This window comes from Papaver somniferum, chromosome 11, assembly GCF_003573695.1.
Source record: "Papaver somniferum cultivar HN1 chromosome 11, ASM357369v1, whole genome shotgun sequence".
Taxonomy (NCBI): Eukaryota; Viridiplantae; Streptophyta; class Magnoliopsida; order Ranunculales; family Papaveraceae; genus Papaver; species Papaver somniferum.
In genome coordinates, this window is record NC_039368.1 from 20,457,478 (window position 1) to 20,472,410 (window position 14,933).

Here is a 14,933-nt window from a genome sequence, read left to right on the forward strand (position 1 = left end):
CAACACTTGAAAGTTTTTGCTATGGTTTCAGTTGGAAGCTACTGCGATTTTAGTACATTTGCAAAGTGCAGTCTGGTGCATCAGTTTTAAGTCAACAACTGATAGCTAAAACTGAAAGTTTCGGTCTCCTGAATACCATCAAAATTTTTTTCAGTAGTTGACACAATTAGGCATAAGTTGCTCTATTACTTGAGCGAATCTTATGCTTTAAGTGACATCACTAATAAAATTAAAATAATGGACAGTTGTTCTCCGCTGTGTGGCCGAATGTTCCTGTCAAAATTGCGTCTTCTGGTCAAGAGACCTTCACTCCACTTCCTCTCATCATTTCATACCCAGAATTTAGTTTCTCCTCCACAAATATCTCCAAACCTCCTTCCTGTTCTTGCAGGAAAATGTACTTCTTTGAACCAACTTAAACAAATTCATGCCCAGATAATCGTCTCTGATCAGAATTCTTCTGACGGCGGTGTTGCAAATCGAATCGTTTCATCTTCTGCCGAATTAGGTGATCTTAGTTATTCTCTAGAATTATTTTACAAAACCCATGAACTTAACTCCATTGTGTGCGATACTATCATTAGAGCACAAGCTTATGGCTCTAATCCCGTTGAGGCTATTGCTATACATGAAAATGAGAAAGCTAGGAGTTACACCTGGTAATAACACTTTAACTTTTGTTTTAAAAGCTTGTGCAGATTGTCATTTGCTAAATTCTGGTAAACAAATCCATACGCAGGTTTTGAAGTTTGGGTTAGATTTGGATTTGTATGTTATTAATAGCTTGATTCGTTTTTATGGTGTTTGTGGCGACATGAGTGATGCTCGAAAGCTGTTTGAAGAAGTTCCTGTCAGGAACTTTATTATCTGGACCATGATTGTCAGTGGGTACGCTCAGAACTTTTTCTCGAATGAGGCTTTACTGTTATTCGAGATGCTCGCTGAAGGAGTAGAGCCGAATGGTGAGACTTTGTTGTCGGTTCTGTGTGCCTGTGCTCGATCATTATCTTTGGAGTCTGAGGAGCAGACTGAAGTGGGTTTAATGTTGGGAACTGCTTTAGTTGACATTTATGCTCAGAAAGGGGATATTTCTATGGCTAGAAGTTTATTTCACAAAATACCAGAGCGGAATACTACAACATGGAACGCCATGATATGTGGATTGACTGATCTTGGGCATGCTGTAGAAGCTCTTGAGCTGTTTCAGGAGATGGGGAAGGCAGAAGTTATGCCCAATGATATCACCTTTACAGGGGTCTTATCTGCTTGTTGCCGTGCTGGTTTGCTTGAGGATGGTCGGGATATTTTTCTATCTATGAAGCGGGTATATGAAAATGAACCCAAGATTGAACATAATAGGTGCATGGTTGATCTTCTTGTGCAAGGTGGGAGATTACTTGAGGCTGAGGAGTTAATAAGTGGGATGGTTTCTGAACCTGATATAGTTTTTTTGGGAGCTATATTGGAAGCATGTAAGAATCATGGGAATATCGCAATTGCAGAGAGAGTAGTAAAGAAGATGCTCCATTTGGAACCTCAGAATCATGGGGCTTACGATGTTTTGTCTAGCATGTACGTAGATGCTGGACGTTGGGAGGATGAACTGAAGCTAAGGAAAGAGATGAAAGATTTGACGAAGATACCAGGATGGGGTTTCGTGGATACCTGGATGGAATTAGCCAGAAAGCACATACTTTAACTGGAAAGAAGGCTATGTAGATCTAAAGAGTACGGGGGTTCGGCACCAAGTTTAAAGGACAACAATCAAGCATTGTTGGCAAAATGGACATGGAGGTTCCAAAACATGAGAAGCATACTCTATGGAATAGGGTCATTCAAGGAAAAGAATTCAAAAGCGTAAACATCTGGCGGAGAAGACCTCAGCTGCAAACATCGGGGATGGTTCTTCTTTATGCTTCTGGCTAGACAAATGGGCAGCAGCTACACTAAATAATTTATTCCCTGGAGTCTACAGATTGGCAGTCAATAGGAAGGCAAGGATTAAAGAGCAAATTGTTGACATTTGCTGGAGCGTAAGATACAAGGAGAATCCAAATTAAGTGGAACTGATGGACATTGCAAAGTTGATGACTGCTCCCATCTTTATGTGCTAAAGAAGAAGAAACTGCTAGTCACATGCTGTTGCATCTTTAAGTTGTCAAGACAAATCTGGAATTATTTCTTGGCAAGCTTTGACCAGGAGTGGGTGCAAGCAGATAGTTTGTTGCATGACTTGTTAACATGGGAGTATAGAAGGGCTAAAGATAGAGGTAGGAAGATGTGGCCTCTTATTCTCTTTGCTGTTTGCTGGGTGATGTGCGGAGAAAGGAATAAAAGGGTTATGGCACACTAAAAAAGGAGAGGGGCAGATGTACTGATTAATGAAGTCAATGAGTTGTAATCATGGTTGGTAGGTATGAATCTTTGTAATGCCAATTTTCTTTCCAATTAATAAAATTAAAACCTTTAGTTACCAAGTAGAATGCAGTAGGTCATATGGCCTGAGCCTGCTAACCAGTGCTCACTGCTCAGTTCTCTAGTGGATGGTCGAAAATCACTCGTTAAAAGGTAGCTATGGCTATGAACTTTAGGGTCAATCATTAACCACATTGATTGCATTATGTATTACAATTACAACTTCTATTATTATACTTCTATTATCATCAATGTAAAAACATTCTTTCCTTTTTCTAATGGCAGTCTTTACCGAAGTCTTTTCAATCTTCTCATAGAACTAAAAATTAAAATTACATAGATATGAAAATCATCAAATGGGTTGCTTCATGGAAATCAGAAAATGAGTTACTTTTTCTGGTCAGCTTGATAAGCAATCAACTCAACAATAGCATTAGAGCATTTTACAACAAATCATGGAAAGGAAATCTTACCAAGCAGATAATAGGAAATAAGAGAAAACACAAACAAGATTAGAGGTTAACGGAATAGACACGGTTGCACAAATCCTGACCTTGCGACACTCTCATGTTCCGATATCACGTTCGTATTGCATATGTTAAATCATACCGCTACGGTTTGTGAGAAAGGATACCTGAAGTGGAAGTAAGAATCTGACACCAAATTGAAAACTAATTTTGAGAACTTTATTTATGGAGTCTGCACATTTGAATCCTTGGTCTTGTTATCGGCGGAGGATGCACGGTTCTCGGATTCAGATTGCCGGATTTCCTCAATCATTTTTACAACTTCATCCATCTTAGGTCGCATGTCTGGCACCTTTGCAACACAGGCCATTGCTATTTGCAGCAATTGAACCATCTCTTCTTCAATGTTTGGGTATTTCATCAACTCTACATCAAAAACCTCTGCTGTCCATTCCTCTCTGACCACTGAGTGAACCCACCTTGGAAGATCAACCACGTCTTCTCGTCCCGGTGATTGGAGTGGGGCTTTACCTGTTAGCATTTCAAGGAGAAGAACGCCAAAGCTGTAAACATCTGACTTCTGAGTTGGTTTCCGGGTTTCAATTACCTCAGGAGCACGGTAACCTACTGATCGAGATGGGGTGGTAGGGAAGTTCAAAAGTGGCGTTAACCCAAAATCTGAAACAGAGCTTTCAAGGTCTTGATTGAGAAGGACATTGGTGGATTTTATGTTGCCATGGGTGAATTTGCCACCACCTTCAGAGTGGATGTGAGCAATTCCTCTTGCAGTTCCTTGTGCGATCTTTAGCCTTGAGTCCCAGTCTAGAGGAGTTCTTCCAGTGGTTGTGTTTCCTATAGGGAGCATTCGGAGCAAGAAAGAGACAATTATGGAATCATTAACTTGATGTGCATGCGTAAATTGATAAGTGCATATTATGACAATGCAGATTGAGAGTAAATCGTCTTTCAAGATAGAGGTGATCAATCATTATTTCGTGAACTTATGTTTACTACTGGATTTATATTTTGATATAACAATAGTTGGTATAACAGGTGTCATGGACTTTTTCTTAATGAAATGTTTTCTCATTTTCTACTGATTTAGCCGAGACAAATTATGAGGTCATAGTAATGCAAAGGAACGCAAGCACTACATATTTCACATTGCTTTGTAAATATATAGAGCATGGCATATATGAGGATAAAATGTGATCGGAAAAGAAGAAGATTGTATAAAGCATACCGTGCAAGATCGAGGACAAGCTACCAACAGGAACAAAGTCAAAAACAAGGAGCTTCTCATCCTTGGAGTAGTAGTAAGCACGTAAAGGTAAAACATTGGGATGCTGGCCAACTCTTCCTACTGTTTCCATCTGCTGTTCAAAGTCTCTTCTTCCGACCACCACTTCCTTCAACCTCTTTACAACTACAGTTGTCCCCTCCTCCAAGACTGCCTTATATGCTGTTCCGTAGCTTCCTTTACCCAACACTTCAGCCGAAGCCCTCAATAGATCCTCCAGGTCAAAATTATAAGAACAGCCCTCGAAGAAAACCAACTTGTTCTTCTCAGCCTCTTCTACCCCACTTCCGAATTCCTTGGGCTTTTCACTCCTTCCACCAACCGCAGCCTTCCCTTTTGTTCCACCAGCATCCTCTTTATCTTTTTTCTTCGAACAGCAAAATGCGATCATTAACACTAGAAGAAACAGCACCGCAGCGCCCCCAACTGCTATAGCAATGATAACCCCTGTCGAAAGTTTCATTTTGGAACTCTTTCCGTGGGGAGGAGGATTTACTGATGGGGGTGGTGATGGAGAAGGCGAAGGCGAAGGCGGGAGGTTAGTAATGCATTTGCTGAGAGGTGGTCCGCACAATTGAGAATTTCCTACAAAGGAAGAGTTGGGGAAGTTCTGGAGAGTAGATGGAATTGATCCATTTAAGTGGTTGTAGCTAATATTCAAATGCTTAAGCCTTGGAAGGCTAAGATCAGGAATAGGCCCTGATAAGGAGTTATTCTGAAGGCTTAGTCCAGAAAGCTGAGTAAGGTTCTGGATTGTGGATGGAATTTTACCCGTCAAAGAGTTGAAGGAGATATCAAGTACGTTGAGCTGAGGTGGGAGGGAGCTAGGCACTTCACCTGATAAGATATTATGCTGTAGGTAGAGGTACATGAGTGAAGGAAGGGCGGAGACATCGGAAGGAAGACTCCCACTAAGACGGTTTGATCTGAGGCTTAAGATCCTGAGAGCATCAAGTTTTCCTAGAGTCTGGGGTGGGATTGTGCCAACGAGTCCAACACCAGGGAGGCGAAGGGCAATCACACGAGTGCCATCAGAAGTACAAGTGATACCAACCCATGACAAACAGATGGGTGTAGAAGTATTCCAGTTGAGTTTTCGGCCATGTGGAACTGCAGCAGCAAAGTCAAGAAGTGCTTGTCTGTCAGAATTTAAGTCACCAATGACCGCAGCAAGGAGAGACAGTAGAAGGAAAAGGGAAGCGACAGGATTGATAGTCGGACGATTCATTATGCCCGCTCTTCGACTGGTTTATCGAAGTGACTGTCTAACGGAGAACGCTCACACAAGATCCAGCTGCTCTCCTGATCCAAATGAAAAAGACGATAGATAACCATTAACATGGAGCAAATACATGAAAGTATAGAAGGATTAGCGTATAAATTGGAAAAGAGAAGTAAACATTATAATAAACACCTCAAAAGAAACAAGTATGGTGCAATTCTCTGGAATTATACAACAATGTTAGCGACATAAATATTGCTTCTTCATACATTATGAGAGTAAAAGAAACTACTACTAGTCATGTTAGTAGTGAACTAAAAGCTTTATAGTGCAAAGATTTGAAAGAAAGGGAACACATTTCTTTTTGTACAGATATTAGTCCTAGAAGACTCAAAAGGAAAAAAGAAAGATGTGGAAGAAAAAAAGCGACATTACGAGGGTAGTAGGCCATCTTAATCTGTCTTTATGTCCATGATAACTTCCTCATAAAGGAGATTCTTTCTCACCTTCTCTTGTTTTACTCAGTCCACTTAACATCAGAAATTTGAAGAGAAATCCAAACATTACATCGCTAAAACCCCACGAAACTGTCGGTTATGTCTTAATAAGAAGCAGAAAGCACGGAAAACAAATCCCCAACTCTTATGGATTACAATCAAAAATAAACTATAATCAAAAGTAATCCGACAACTCAATAAACTCAAGCAAGATATATTTTTCTCTCCAGGACCAAATTGAATAACTCTTGACTTCTTCAAGAGTCAAACAGAAATTCCTTTTGTGGGTAATACATCATATTACAGAGAAGAGGATGTCTCTTTATCAATTCCGCTTAAAAGACACTTGAAATGAAAAGCAGTCATTTCCATGAAAACCCATCTTATCTTTCCTATAAACACATCTTATCTTTTCTCTCTAATAAAGATCAGACGACTAAAACACCATTTAAAGGCTCAAAGTATACTGATTACAAAAGTTGAATAAAAATCCAACAACTTTATTTCTTTAAAAAAGAAAAGGCATACTCCTATCTTTGTACAAACTTTAAATGAACACTAATGTCAATTAGCTAAGTAAACAATCCAAACAAAACATTTTCCGGGATGTATTTACCTACAGGTATATTAAATTCCTACCCAACGTCATATATAACGTGACCCCATTGTGAATCATATAACCACTCCTCCCCAACTCCCTTATTGACTGAACAACAAACAGTAACAGACATTGAAGCATGCAAAAGAAGTGACTTGAATATGTATGCCAGCCAGGTAGTTAACCAGCACGATACGTGCATGTTAGTCACATTCACACACATCCCTAATTATGGCTAACTTATAAAAATAAGAAGTATTTTAAATCCAACAAATATAAATTAATAATTAATTCAAATTTAATTCCCCAATTTTTTCTTTAAACATGAGAAATAGAATGTGACTTTACCAGAGAAAATTTTGACGGAATTTCTTCTGCTAGGACCCGCCATTAGTAAAGTTCCGCAGATCTGTAACAACAACAAAAAATTAGAGATGGCGAAAACTTTGAAATTTGAAACCCTGATTTAACTAATCAGGATCAGATCTAGCTCAATTTTCCCCCAACATTTTCTCCAAGAATAAGAACTCTAAGTTTCAGCATTAATGGTTTCTGTACAGCTTCTTCTGCTGAAAAAGTTTCAGTGAAGTAGTGAACTAAGAGTAAGATCCGAATCATCTGATGAATGTGTGTACTAAATTGGCGGTGATTTCTCATTTATTGCTCTTTCTGACTTAAAATTCTTAACAGTACTTGATGATAAACTTTCAGATAATATTTATTTACCTAGAAAGAAAGTTGAAGAATCAGAGAATAAAACATTAAAGCTGTTAAAAAAAAAGAAGAGTATCAGAAAGCATAACGAAGCATTAACCCTACATAATCTTTTTAAAAGATTAAAAGAATCTCTGTGGAGAATAAAGCTTGAAAGAGTAACAATTCCACCGAGCTAAAAAGTAACAAAAAGAAAAGCAAGAACAAATGTATGTAGCAGAGAACTAAATTCTCAAGTTATCACAAAATCAGACTAAAATCTTATCAAATTTTCCATAGTAAATCAGTGGTATGGAAGCTAATAAACTAAAAATTAGACTCTACTACGAAGAATCACTAGCAAATGAACAAATAAATACAACATTGTTGAATTAATGTCTAACAAACCTTAATATTCTCGCGAACTTTGATGCATTCACCAATTTTGAGCTGAAATTGAAGCTCAAACAAGTAATTTCTGTAACACTGTGTTAATTTCTTCTCTGTAGTACTTGAAAGTGTTATGAATTGGGTGAATGAAAAAAGAAGCTTCGAAAATGTCAAAGTATTTTGGTGAAATCAAAACTACTTATGATTTCACTAAATGAGAGAGAGAGAGAGAGAGAGAAACAAGTAACTTCAATCTCGAGATTTTAGAAACTCGCGCATTCAGACTTCCATCACCATTAACTGCATTTTCTAAGATCCTTTTTTCTTTTTCTTTTTTACTTCTAGGTTTTTCTTTTCTTCCTAGAGGTAATTATTGTGTGAGTACTAACTAGAATAAAAGAAGACGAAGAAGAAGAAAACAAGAATTTCACATAAAAAATAACTGAATTAGGTTATATCGAGCTAGCTGGCTGGAACTGAGCTGAGTGAGAGCTACTGCTGCTCCGATATTGCATTGATGATTTACTATTTAAATACCCCTCCTTATCTTAAAATTATCAACATTACCATACCCCTAATTTTACGGTTTTACTCCTCATCATCACTGGTTTGACAACGCAGGCTATAAAGCTGCGTGCTGGAACCATCATCAATGCCTCAATAGTGGGCCGTACTTATTACAACGCCATGAGTGCCAGAGATTTCTTCATCTCGCAGAAGAACACTGACAGGGCATGTTCAGTAGTACAGTAAAAGGTTGACAACGACTACGAAATTACTAATATTACAGACTAAAAGTAGAAAGAAGGGTCAATCCGTTTCTTACGTGGTTTAGTAATTTGCGATTCTGGAATCTGGTCCACCAAAAAACAATATGAGGAGGAGGGCCCTAGAAGAAAAAAAAGTTGTTTAAAATGACGGACCTCAAATACTATTGGCAGACTCAATTTAGGTAAGCGATTGTGTCATGGCTGTTCCATCTTTTAGCCTATGTATTTATAGGTCAAGGTCTATTATCAATGTAAACATCCATAGGTGATCTTTATTACGGAACGGTTATGCTTAATCTTGTTATTTCAAAAACTATCTGAAATTAAAGCTAATTTGTTACTTTAAGGTTATATCTTTGGGTACAGAGTTTGGAATCATCTATAGTTTCAATCTTTCGGATTTAGTTGTTCCAATATTTACTCACTTGGGTGAACTTAAGAAGGGATAATAAGGACTAAGTTCAAAACTTAAATTGCACTCTTTTAGTTGAAATGAAACCAATGAGAATTTATTATTTTGTGTTTTAGAAATTTTGTTTTTACAGCTACTACGGAACACTCTAATTAAAGAGGACTACGTAAATTTGGAAGTCCAGTTTTCCAAAATTAATGGGTCCAGCTTTACTTGGAGGTGTACCAATATATATATATATAGGACAAAAAAGTGTTTGTTTTTGGGTTGGTACACCCCAAGCAAAAATGGTACCCCGTGCATTTTTCTCCAACCAATTTTTGAATTTTATAATTGTTATTAGGCAGCTGGTCTCTAAGTTCTGACGCTAAGAGCCTCTGCATATATATACTAATTATATCGAATGTCTCTGTCGAGATATAATGAATAATCATTTCTGACTTGTAAGGTGGGTAGTCTGGTAGAGGCTATGAGAATTTCGAGGGTCATGCATATAATTTGAAATATTATTATTGATTTTTGTATTCAACTTGTATTAATCCTAACAAGAAATTACAGTATAAGATTGACTTAGAGCAACTGCAGTGGTACGATCAAAACCAAAGACCAAATATCGGAAAAAGAACCAAATTTTGGGTTTAGTCCGTGTTGCTACGCTACGATGCACGCGTAAAATTTAGTCGAGCGTACATTATACCCCCGCCTGATCCAGACGCACATATAATATCCGCCCCACCATCAGGCTCACATATAATGTCCGCCCCATTTTATTCAGGATCACATATAATGTTCGCCCCACCATCAGGCTCACATATAACATCCGCCCCACCATCAGGCTCACATATAACATCCGCCCCACCATCAGGCTCACATATAATGTCCGCCCCCCATTTTGAAACCATCAGGCGCACTTTATACTTACGCCCCACTCCAAACGGTTATTATACCGACGCCCCACGCCAGACGGATTTTTAATCTCCGCTCGACCAAATTTGGTTTTGGTCTTGGTCCCAGACCAAATATAGTCTGGAATTTGAGTTTAGTCTGGTTTTTGATCTTTACTCTCTTCCACTACGTCATGTATTTGGACCAAATATTTGGGTTTAGTCGTCCATTGTGGACGCTCTTAATGAGAACAAAACTAGTCATAAAAACCGTGACCAAACTTGTGGTACAAAAACCCCATTCAAATGTTGGGATCCATTAAAACTTCATCGTAAACAAAATTGATACAAAAACCCCAAATTTTTAAAAATTGATACAAAAACTCCAAATTTGAATGTTGGTCTCATCAAATTTTATGATGAAACCAAAATAAAATTTGATGAAACCAACATTTAAATTTGGGGTTTTTGTGTTAATTTTGTTTTGATGGGATTTTTGTGTTACTTTTGTTTTGATGGATTTTTTGTGGAAGGATGGTAATATCTCTGGGGTTATAACTCACGGAGCGTAATGAGAAAGATAGTGTTTGTTAACGTAACAACAAGCAATTAGAGACCAGCTGTCTCTAATATACGAAATTCTAAGTTACAAGTGGATAAACCAGTTGTCGAATATGCATACTTCCTCACTAGCCGGTCAGGTCCAACACTATGTGCATTATATGCTGGAGCCAAAGTCTGCTAGAGTAGACTCACTCGCTCTCTCAAAAAAGGAGATCAAACAATATATTGGTGAAGCCATTGTAAAAAAAGAGCATACTTCTAAGTAAATAGATATCCTTAGCTTTGGAGTTGATAGCCACAACCATCACTAAACCTTTTCTTTAATGGTGAAAGAATAAAAGAGCACATGGGTGCAGGTTATGTATAAATGTAGCCGTCCAAGTTGATGACTGATGAGTTTGTAGGACTGGAGTATTAGTTTGGGTTGGTGTGTTTTTGGAAATTGAGGTTGTCTAATGTGAAGAGGGGTGACAAACAAGTTAAACATGTAATATTTTTACACATCGCTCACACGGGGTCAGGCAGTTATATTGGGTACGCCATAAGTTTTGCCTATGAACCGGCAATCATATGCTTCGAGAGTGTTTGCACTGCCTTGTGAACCATGGAAACTAATAAAACATGAATTGCTTTAAGGAGAATACACATAAAACTCTTGAAATGTTTGTTTTTTTAATACAGTTAAGATTCTTTAAGAAGGATTATTGACTATTAGAGTACCTCAGTTTAGTACAAGGTCTCCTTCCAAATGGTTGATAAGAGGGTACACAACCATTTAGTACAAAAAATTGCTACTGTATATGACTTCTCCACTATTTCTGTTCGTTCATGGCGGCTAATACATAGCTGCATTCAAGGAAATGCAAAGGTCAGTAAGTTTATTTTTATACCAGAGTTCATATTGGGGGTTGGCCATGAATGTCAAACACTTTGGAGCAAGGGCCTAACGCTCGCACAAATGTTCAAGTTATACTTACACGACCAATGTGGACAACAGCACCAGCAAAGTAACCCATTATAGGGGCGGCATAGTTCATTAGAGGGGCGACATTTTAATAGGACAAAAAAGGTCATTACATGATCATTCAAAGGTGTCCCTTATAAAAAAAGTACTGGAAATGACAAATTAACCCTCATAATTGATAACCTAATTTAGTGATGATAATCAAGTTTAGTGTTAATGATTAATTTCACTTATATTAACTCAAAATCAAAACCCAAATCAGATTTTTAGAGTTAAAAAAAAAGTTTAGAGGAGAAGGTCAATCTCAATCAATTGAAGAAATTAACCAACAAAATGAAGAACCAGGACCTGAAAATAACCGGGTATACTTCTAAATTAGTCCCAACTAGCTTTTTGTTGCTCAAAATTATCTAAAGTACGTAAAAAATTCAATTTTTTTACATTTTCAGAGCTAATTACGGTTGGAATTGTGCTCATAACCAACCGTAAATCGAAGTTACGGTTCGTAAAAGATGAACTACCAACCGTAACTTATTAAATTTGAAGAAAACCCAATCGTAAAACCAGTCACGGTTGGTGACTAAATGCTCGATACTAACCGTAACCAAATGCTCGATACCAACCGTAACTGAGTTACGGTTCGTAACCAAATACTCGATACCAACCGTAATTGAGTTACGGTTCGTAAACTAAAATGGTTACCAACCGTAACTGAAGAAAATTCTCAGATATAAGAACATACCGTTGGTAATTGAACTATTACCAACCGTAACAACATCAAAATATCCAGTTACGGTTCGTAATTGAGTTAAAATCAACCGTAACTCACATAAACCCAGAAATTTCAATTTCAATTTTTATCTAAAATCCTAATTTTCGATAGAAATTAAACTTAAATCGAACAAAATAAACCAAATCGTAACTGGGTGTTCAAAACGTACCTCATATAAGTCATTACACTACATTTGATTAATTTTCGAATCGTCGATTAATCAAAGACGACGAAATTTTGAGTTTTAATGGAGGTTACGGTTGATGGGAGGAGGAGAAGAGAAGAAGAAAGAAAACAAATTTTCAATTTAGCTTTGATTTAGGTTAAAAAATGGGGAGAGTAATCTAGTTAATTTACACCCCCTATAAAATATTCTTTAACCAATTCGAGGGACATTACTATCACACTGCCGCCCCTCTAATAAACCATGACGTCCCTATAACATGTTACCTAGCAAAGCCATGTAGTACGCTGCACGCTCGACTGCTTGTCTAAGAAAAATTTAGTCCTCCGGGCTCCATGGGCCATGATAAGAGTTGAGCTCATTAAGTTATTTTGACCTCGATACACAAAAACAAATTATAACTAGAAAATCTAACATTTTTTACTGGCTCCATCTTTCCCTTAATTTAATAAGAACTAGCAAAGACTCACATGGGATGCACTTGCCTATTTGTCGTTCCATTACAAAATATAGGGAGTAAACAAAAGCGTGTCTGGAGTTGCAGCAAACCAAAAGCACTTATGATGAGTCTTGGCAGATTCTTCAGGGATGGATCTATACCAAAATATGTAGATGCAATATAGAAGCAAGATAATTAACAGTAAATTGTAGTACAAAGAAAGAAATTAGAAAATTACGCATAGAAGCCATGATTTACACTCTATTTATTTCAATGAAACTCTGGAGTGTCTGTTCTACTAAAAGTACATATATTTGCTTATTTAGCTGTAAGTGTCATATGGTGTAAATTTCCAGAAACAGCCTTATTTCGCTGTAGTATAATTTTCTGCCCTCATAAAGGAACCGTCAAGGAAGACTCGTCCCACTTTCTAGGAGAAAAGTATGTTCTTCTGCACAGTCAAGAAATTATAATTCGCCATAATATTGACCATATCCACAGTTACCGTCAGGTTCGCTGCCATCACTAACTTGTCTATAGCCTTACGTGTTGAGTTGATCACTGATATTCGTCATCGCATGAAGTTCAGGACATATAACGCAACTAATGGTGTCATGTTAAGATTTACTATTTTTCTTTTGGCATGCATTTTTTTCACGCTTATTCTTAAACACCAAAACACATTTTAAGAACTCAGCTGAAGAGAAAAGGTTGAAATCTATACATGCAGGAACCTAGCCAAATAACACCCATCGTCTTATAGCATCAGCTTCACTATCTTTCCTATTATCTGCAAAATGAAACATGGCATAGAGAGGCTATAGATAGCAGTTAAAACCTATAGACTGGGAGAACACTTAACATGTAAAGTAAATAATATGGCAGCCTGTTATCTAAAATACTATTGTCAAATCATGCCATAGAAGTCAACGTGTTTTGGATCTGATGGGGTTGGAAGAATTAGCTTTGGGGACAAAGGCAGCTTAGACCAAGAAGAAACTCCATTCATTTTCAGTCTCAGTTCTCTTGTTTTCTCAGCTTTCTTATACTACCGATGAAGAGTTCCTTATTTTATTTGCTTAAAACTTATTCCCAGGCAAACATATTATGAAGTTAGTGTGACTCACCTGAGAGTGGGGAAAAATCTAAGTGACCTGTTGGATTTTAGTGCAATTGTTGACTCCAGAACCTCATTTACACACTTAAATGATCCAGCATACACGACTATATGTGAAAGTGTAAGTAGTCCAAGTAACGGATTTTCTTCTGCTCTAGCTAAACTCGAAAACTTAGATTCCATTTAGGTTTAACATAAGCTAAGGTGCGCAATATTTGCAGTTTTCTGAAGCTGAGCGTATTGAGAATGAGTTCAAGACTGAGAAACAATTGCTAAGAGCATCGTGACATTTAGCATGTGCATTTGAGATTCTTCTGAACTAACATATCGAGAGTTGTTAAAATCAAAAGAATTTTGATTAGTTTAAAAAAAAATCACTTGGAGATTTGGAGACAGAAAGTAACCAACATACATGCAACATAAACATATAGAAAAGAACTTACCACACAATTTTATAAGAATGAAGTCAAATCAATGGGCTCATAGCATTCCACTGGAATAGTAATTTTAACTTCATATGGACTATGGAGTATTGCGGGATTCCTCGCCTGAAAAATTTAAAAATCAATTAGTTAAAATATAAGAACATCAACTGAAACTGAAGTTCATTTGAAAATTCAAATTTTGTCTCATAGGAATTTTATCGATCACCGGATAGGCATAGCATTACAAAACCAATGAAGCGGCAAAAAGAGGTGAATTGTGTTCTAACCTGTTCTACGAAGATAGAAAACGTTGTAGGTGATGATGAAATCCAAATTTCAGTTGTTTAATTTTATTTCGATCCTGTTGGTGATTTTTCTCTGGGGAAAGAATAGTGTGATGGGTTAGATTTGAAATTACAATTCGATGGGTTTTTGAAAACAGCAAATGTCCCTCAAATCACCCCCAGATGTATCGCTTATAACTGCGATTTTGATTCAGTCCTCTCGGTGATCTTAATCTTGGGAATGAGTTATCGGGAAGTGAAAGATCATAACTTTTTCGTCCGTCTGCTTTTGATGATGACGCAATAGAAAAATATGAAACACGGAAGGGCAAATTGGTATTTTCCTGTAGGTCTGTCGAAAAGACACCTTTTCTTTACTATAGTAAGATTTGGTCGTCGTGTTATTTGCCTGAAAATTACTTGTGGAGACTAAGGCAGTACTACCAGGGATACTGTAAACTTTTTTTTCATTTGGGTTGGAAACAAAATATGAAAACGAAGTAGCTTGATCATTTAGACCCTTCATTCAGTAATGT

General features: G+C 37.3%; 1 protein-coding gene, 1 long non-coding RNA gene and 1 pseudogene across 3 annotated transcripts; 1 reads left to right on the forward strand and 2 right to left on the reverse strand.

The window, feature by feature from the left end:
- Positions 1-237: 237 nt before the first annotated feature.
- LOC113324207 lies at positions 238-2,473 on the forward strand (annotated as a pseudogene).
- A 227-nt stretch (positions 2,474-2,700) lies between these two features.
- On the reverse strand, positions 2,701-7,988 carry LOC113322779 (probable inactive receptor kinase At5g58300). Of its 2 annotated transcripts, XM_026570925.1 has the most exons (4): positions 7,601-7,988; positions 6,848-6,908; positions 4,126-5,484; positions 2,701-3,734 (listed from the first exon to the last, which is right to left on the reverse strand). In XM_026570925.1, exons 3-4 carry the CDS (start codon positions 5,408-5,410, stop codon positions 3,106-3,108), a joined length of 1,914 nt encoding a protein of 637 aa, XP_026426710.1. In that variant the 5' UTR covers positions 5,411-5,484; positions 6,848-6,908; positions 7,601-7,988; the 3' UTR covers positions 2,701-3,105. The 2 variants fall into 2 exon arrangements, with proteins under 2 accessions (XP_026426710.1, XP_026426712.1); XM_026570927.1 differs by lacking the exons at positions 6,848-6,908; positions 7,601-7,988 and adding an exon at positions 5,597-5,740.
- A 4,785-nt stretch (positions 7,989-12,773) lies between these two features.
- Positions 12,774-14,668, reverse strand: LOC113323665. The gene is made up of 3 exons (XR_003347757.1): positions 14,401-14,668; positions 14,132-14,236; positions 12,774-13,361 (listed from the first exon to the last, which is right to left on the reverse strand). It is a non-coding gene; the product is annotated as an uncharacterized LOC113323665 (long non-coding RNA).
- Positions 14,669-14,933: the final 265 nt, after the last annotated feature.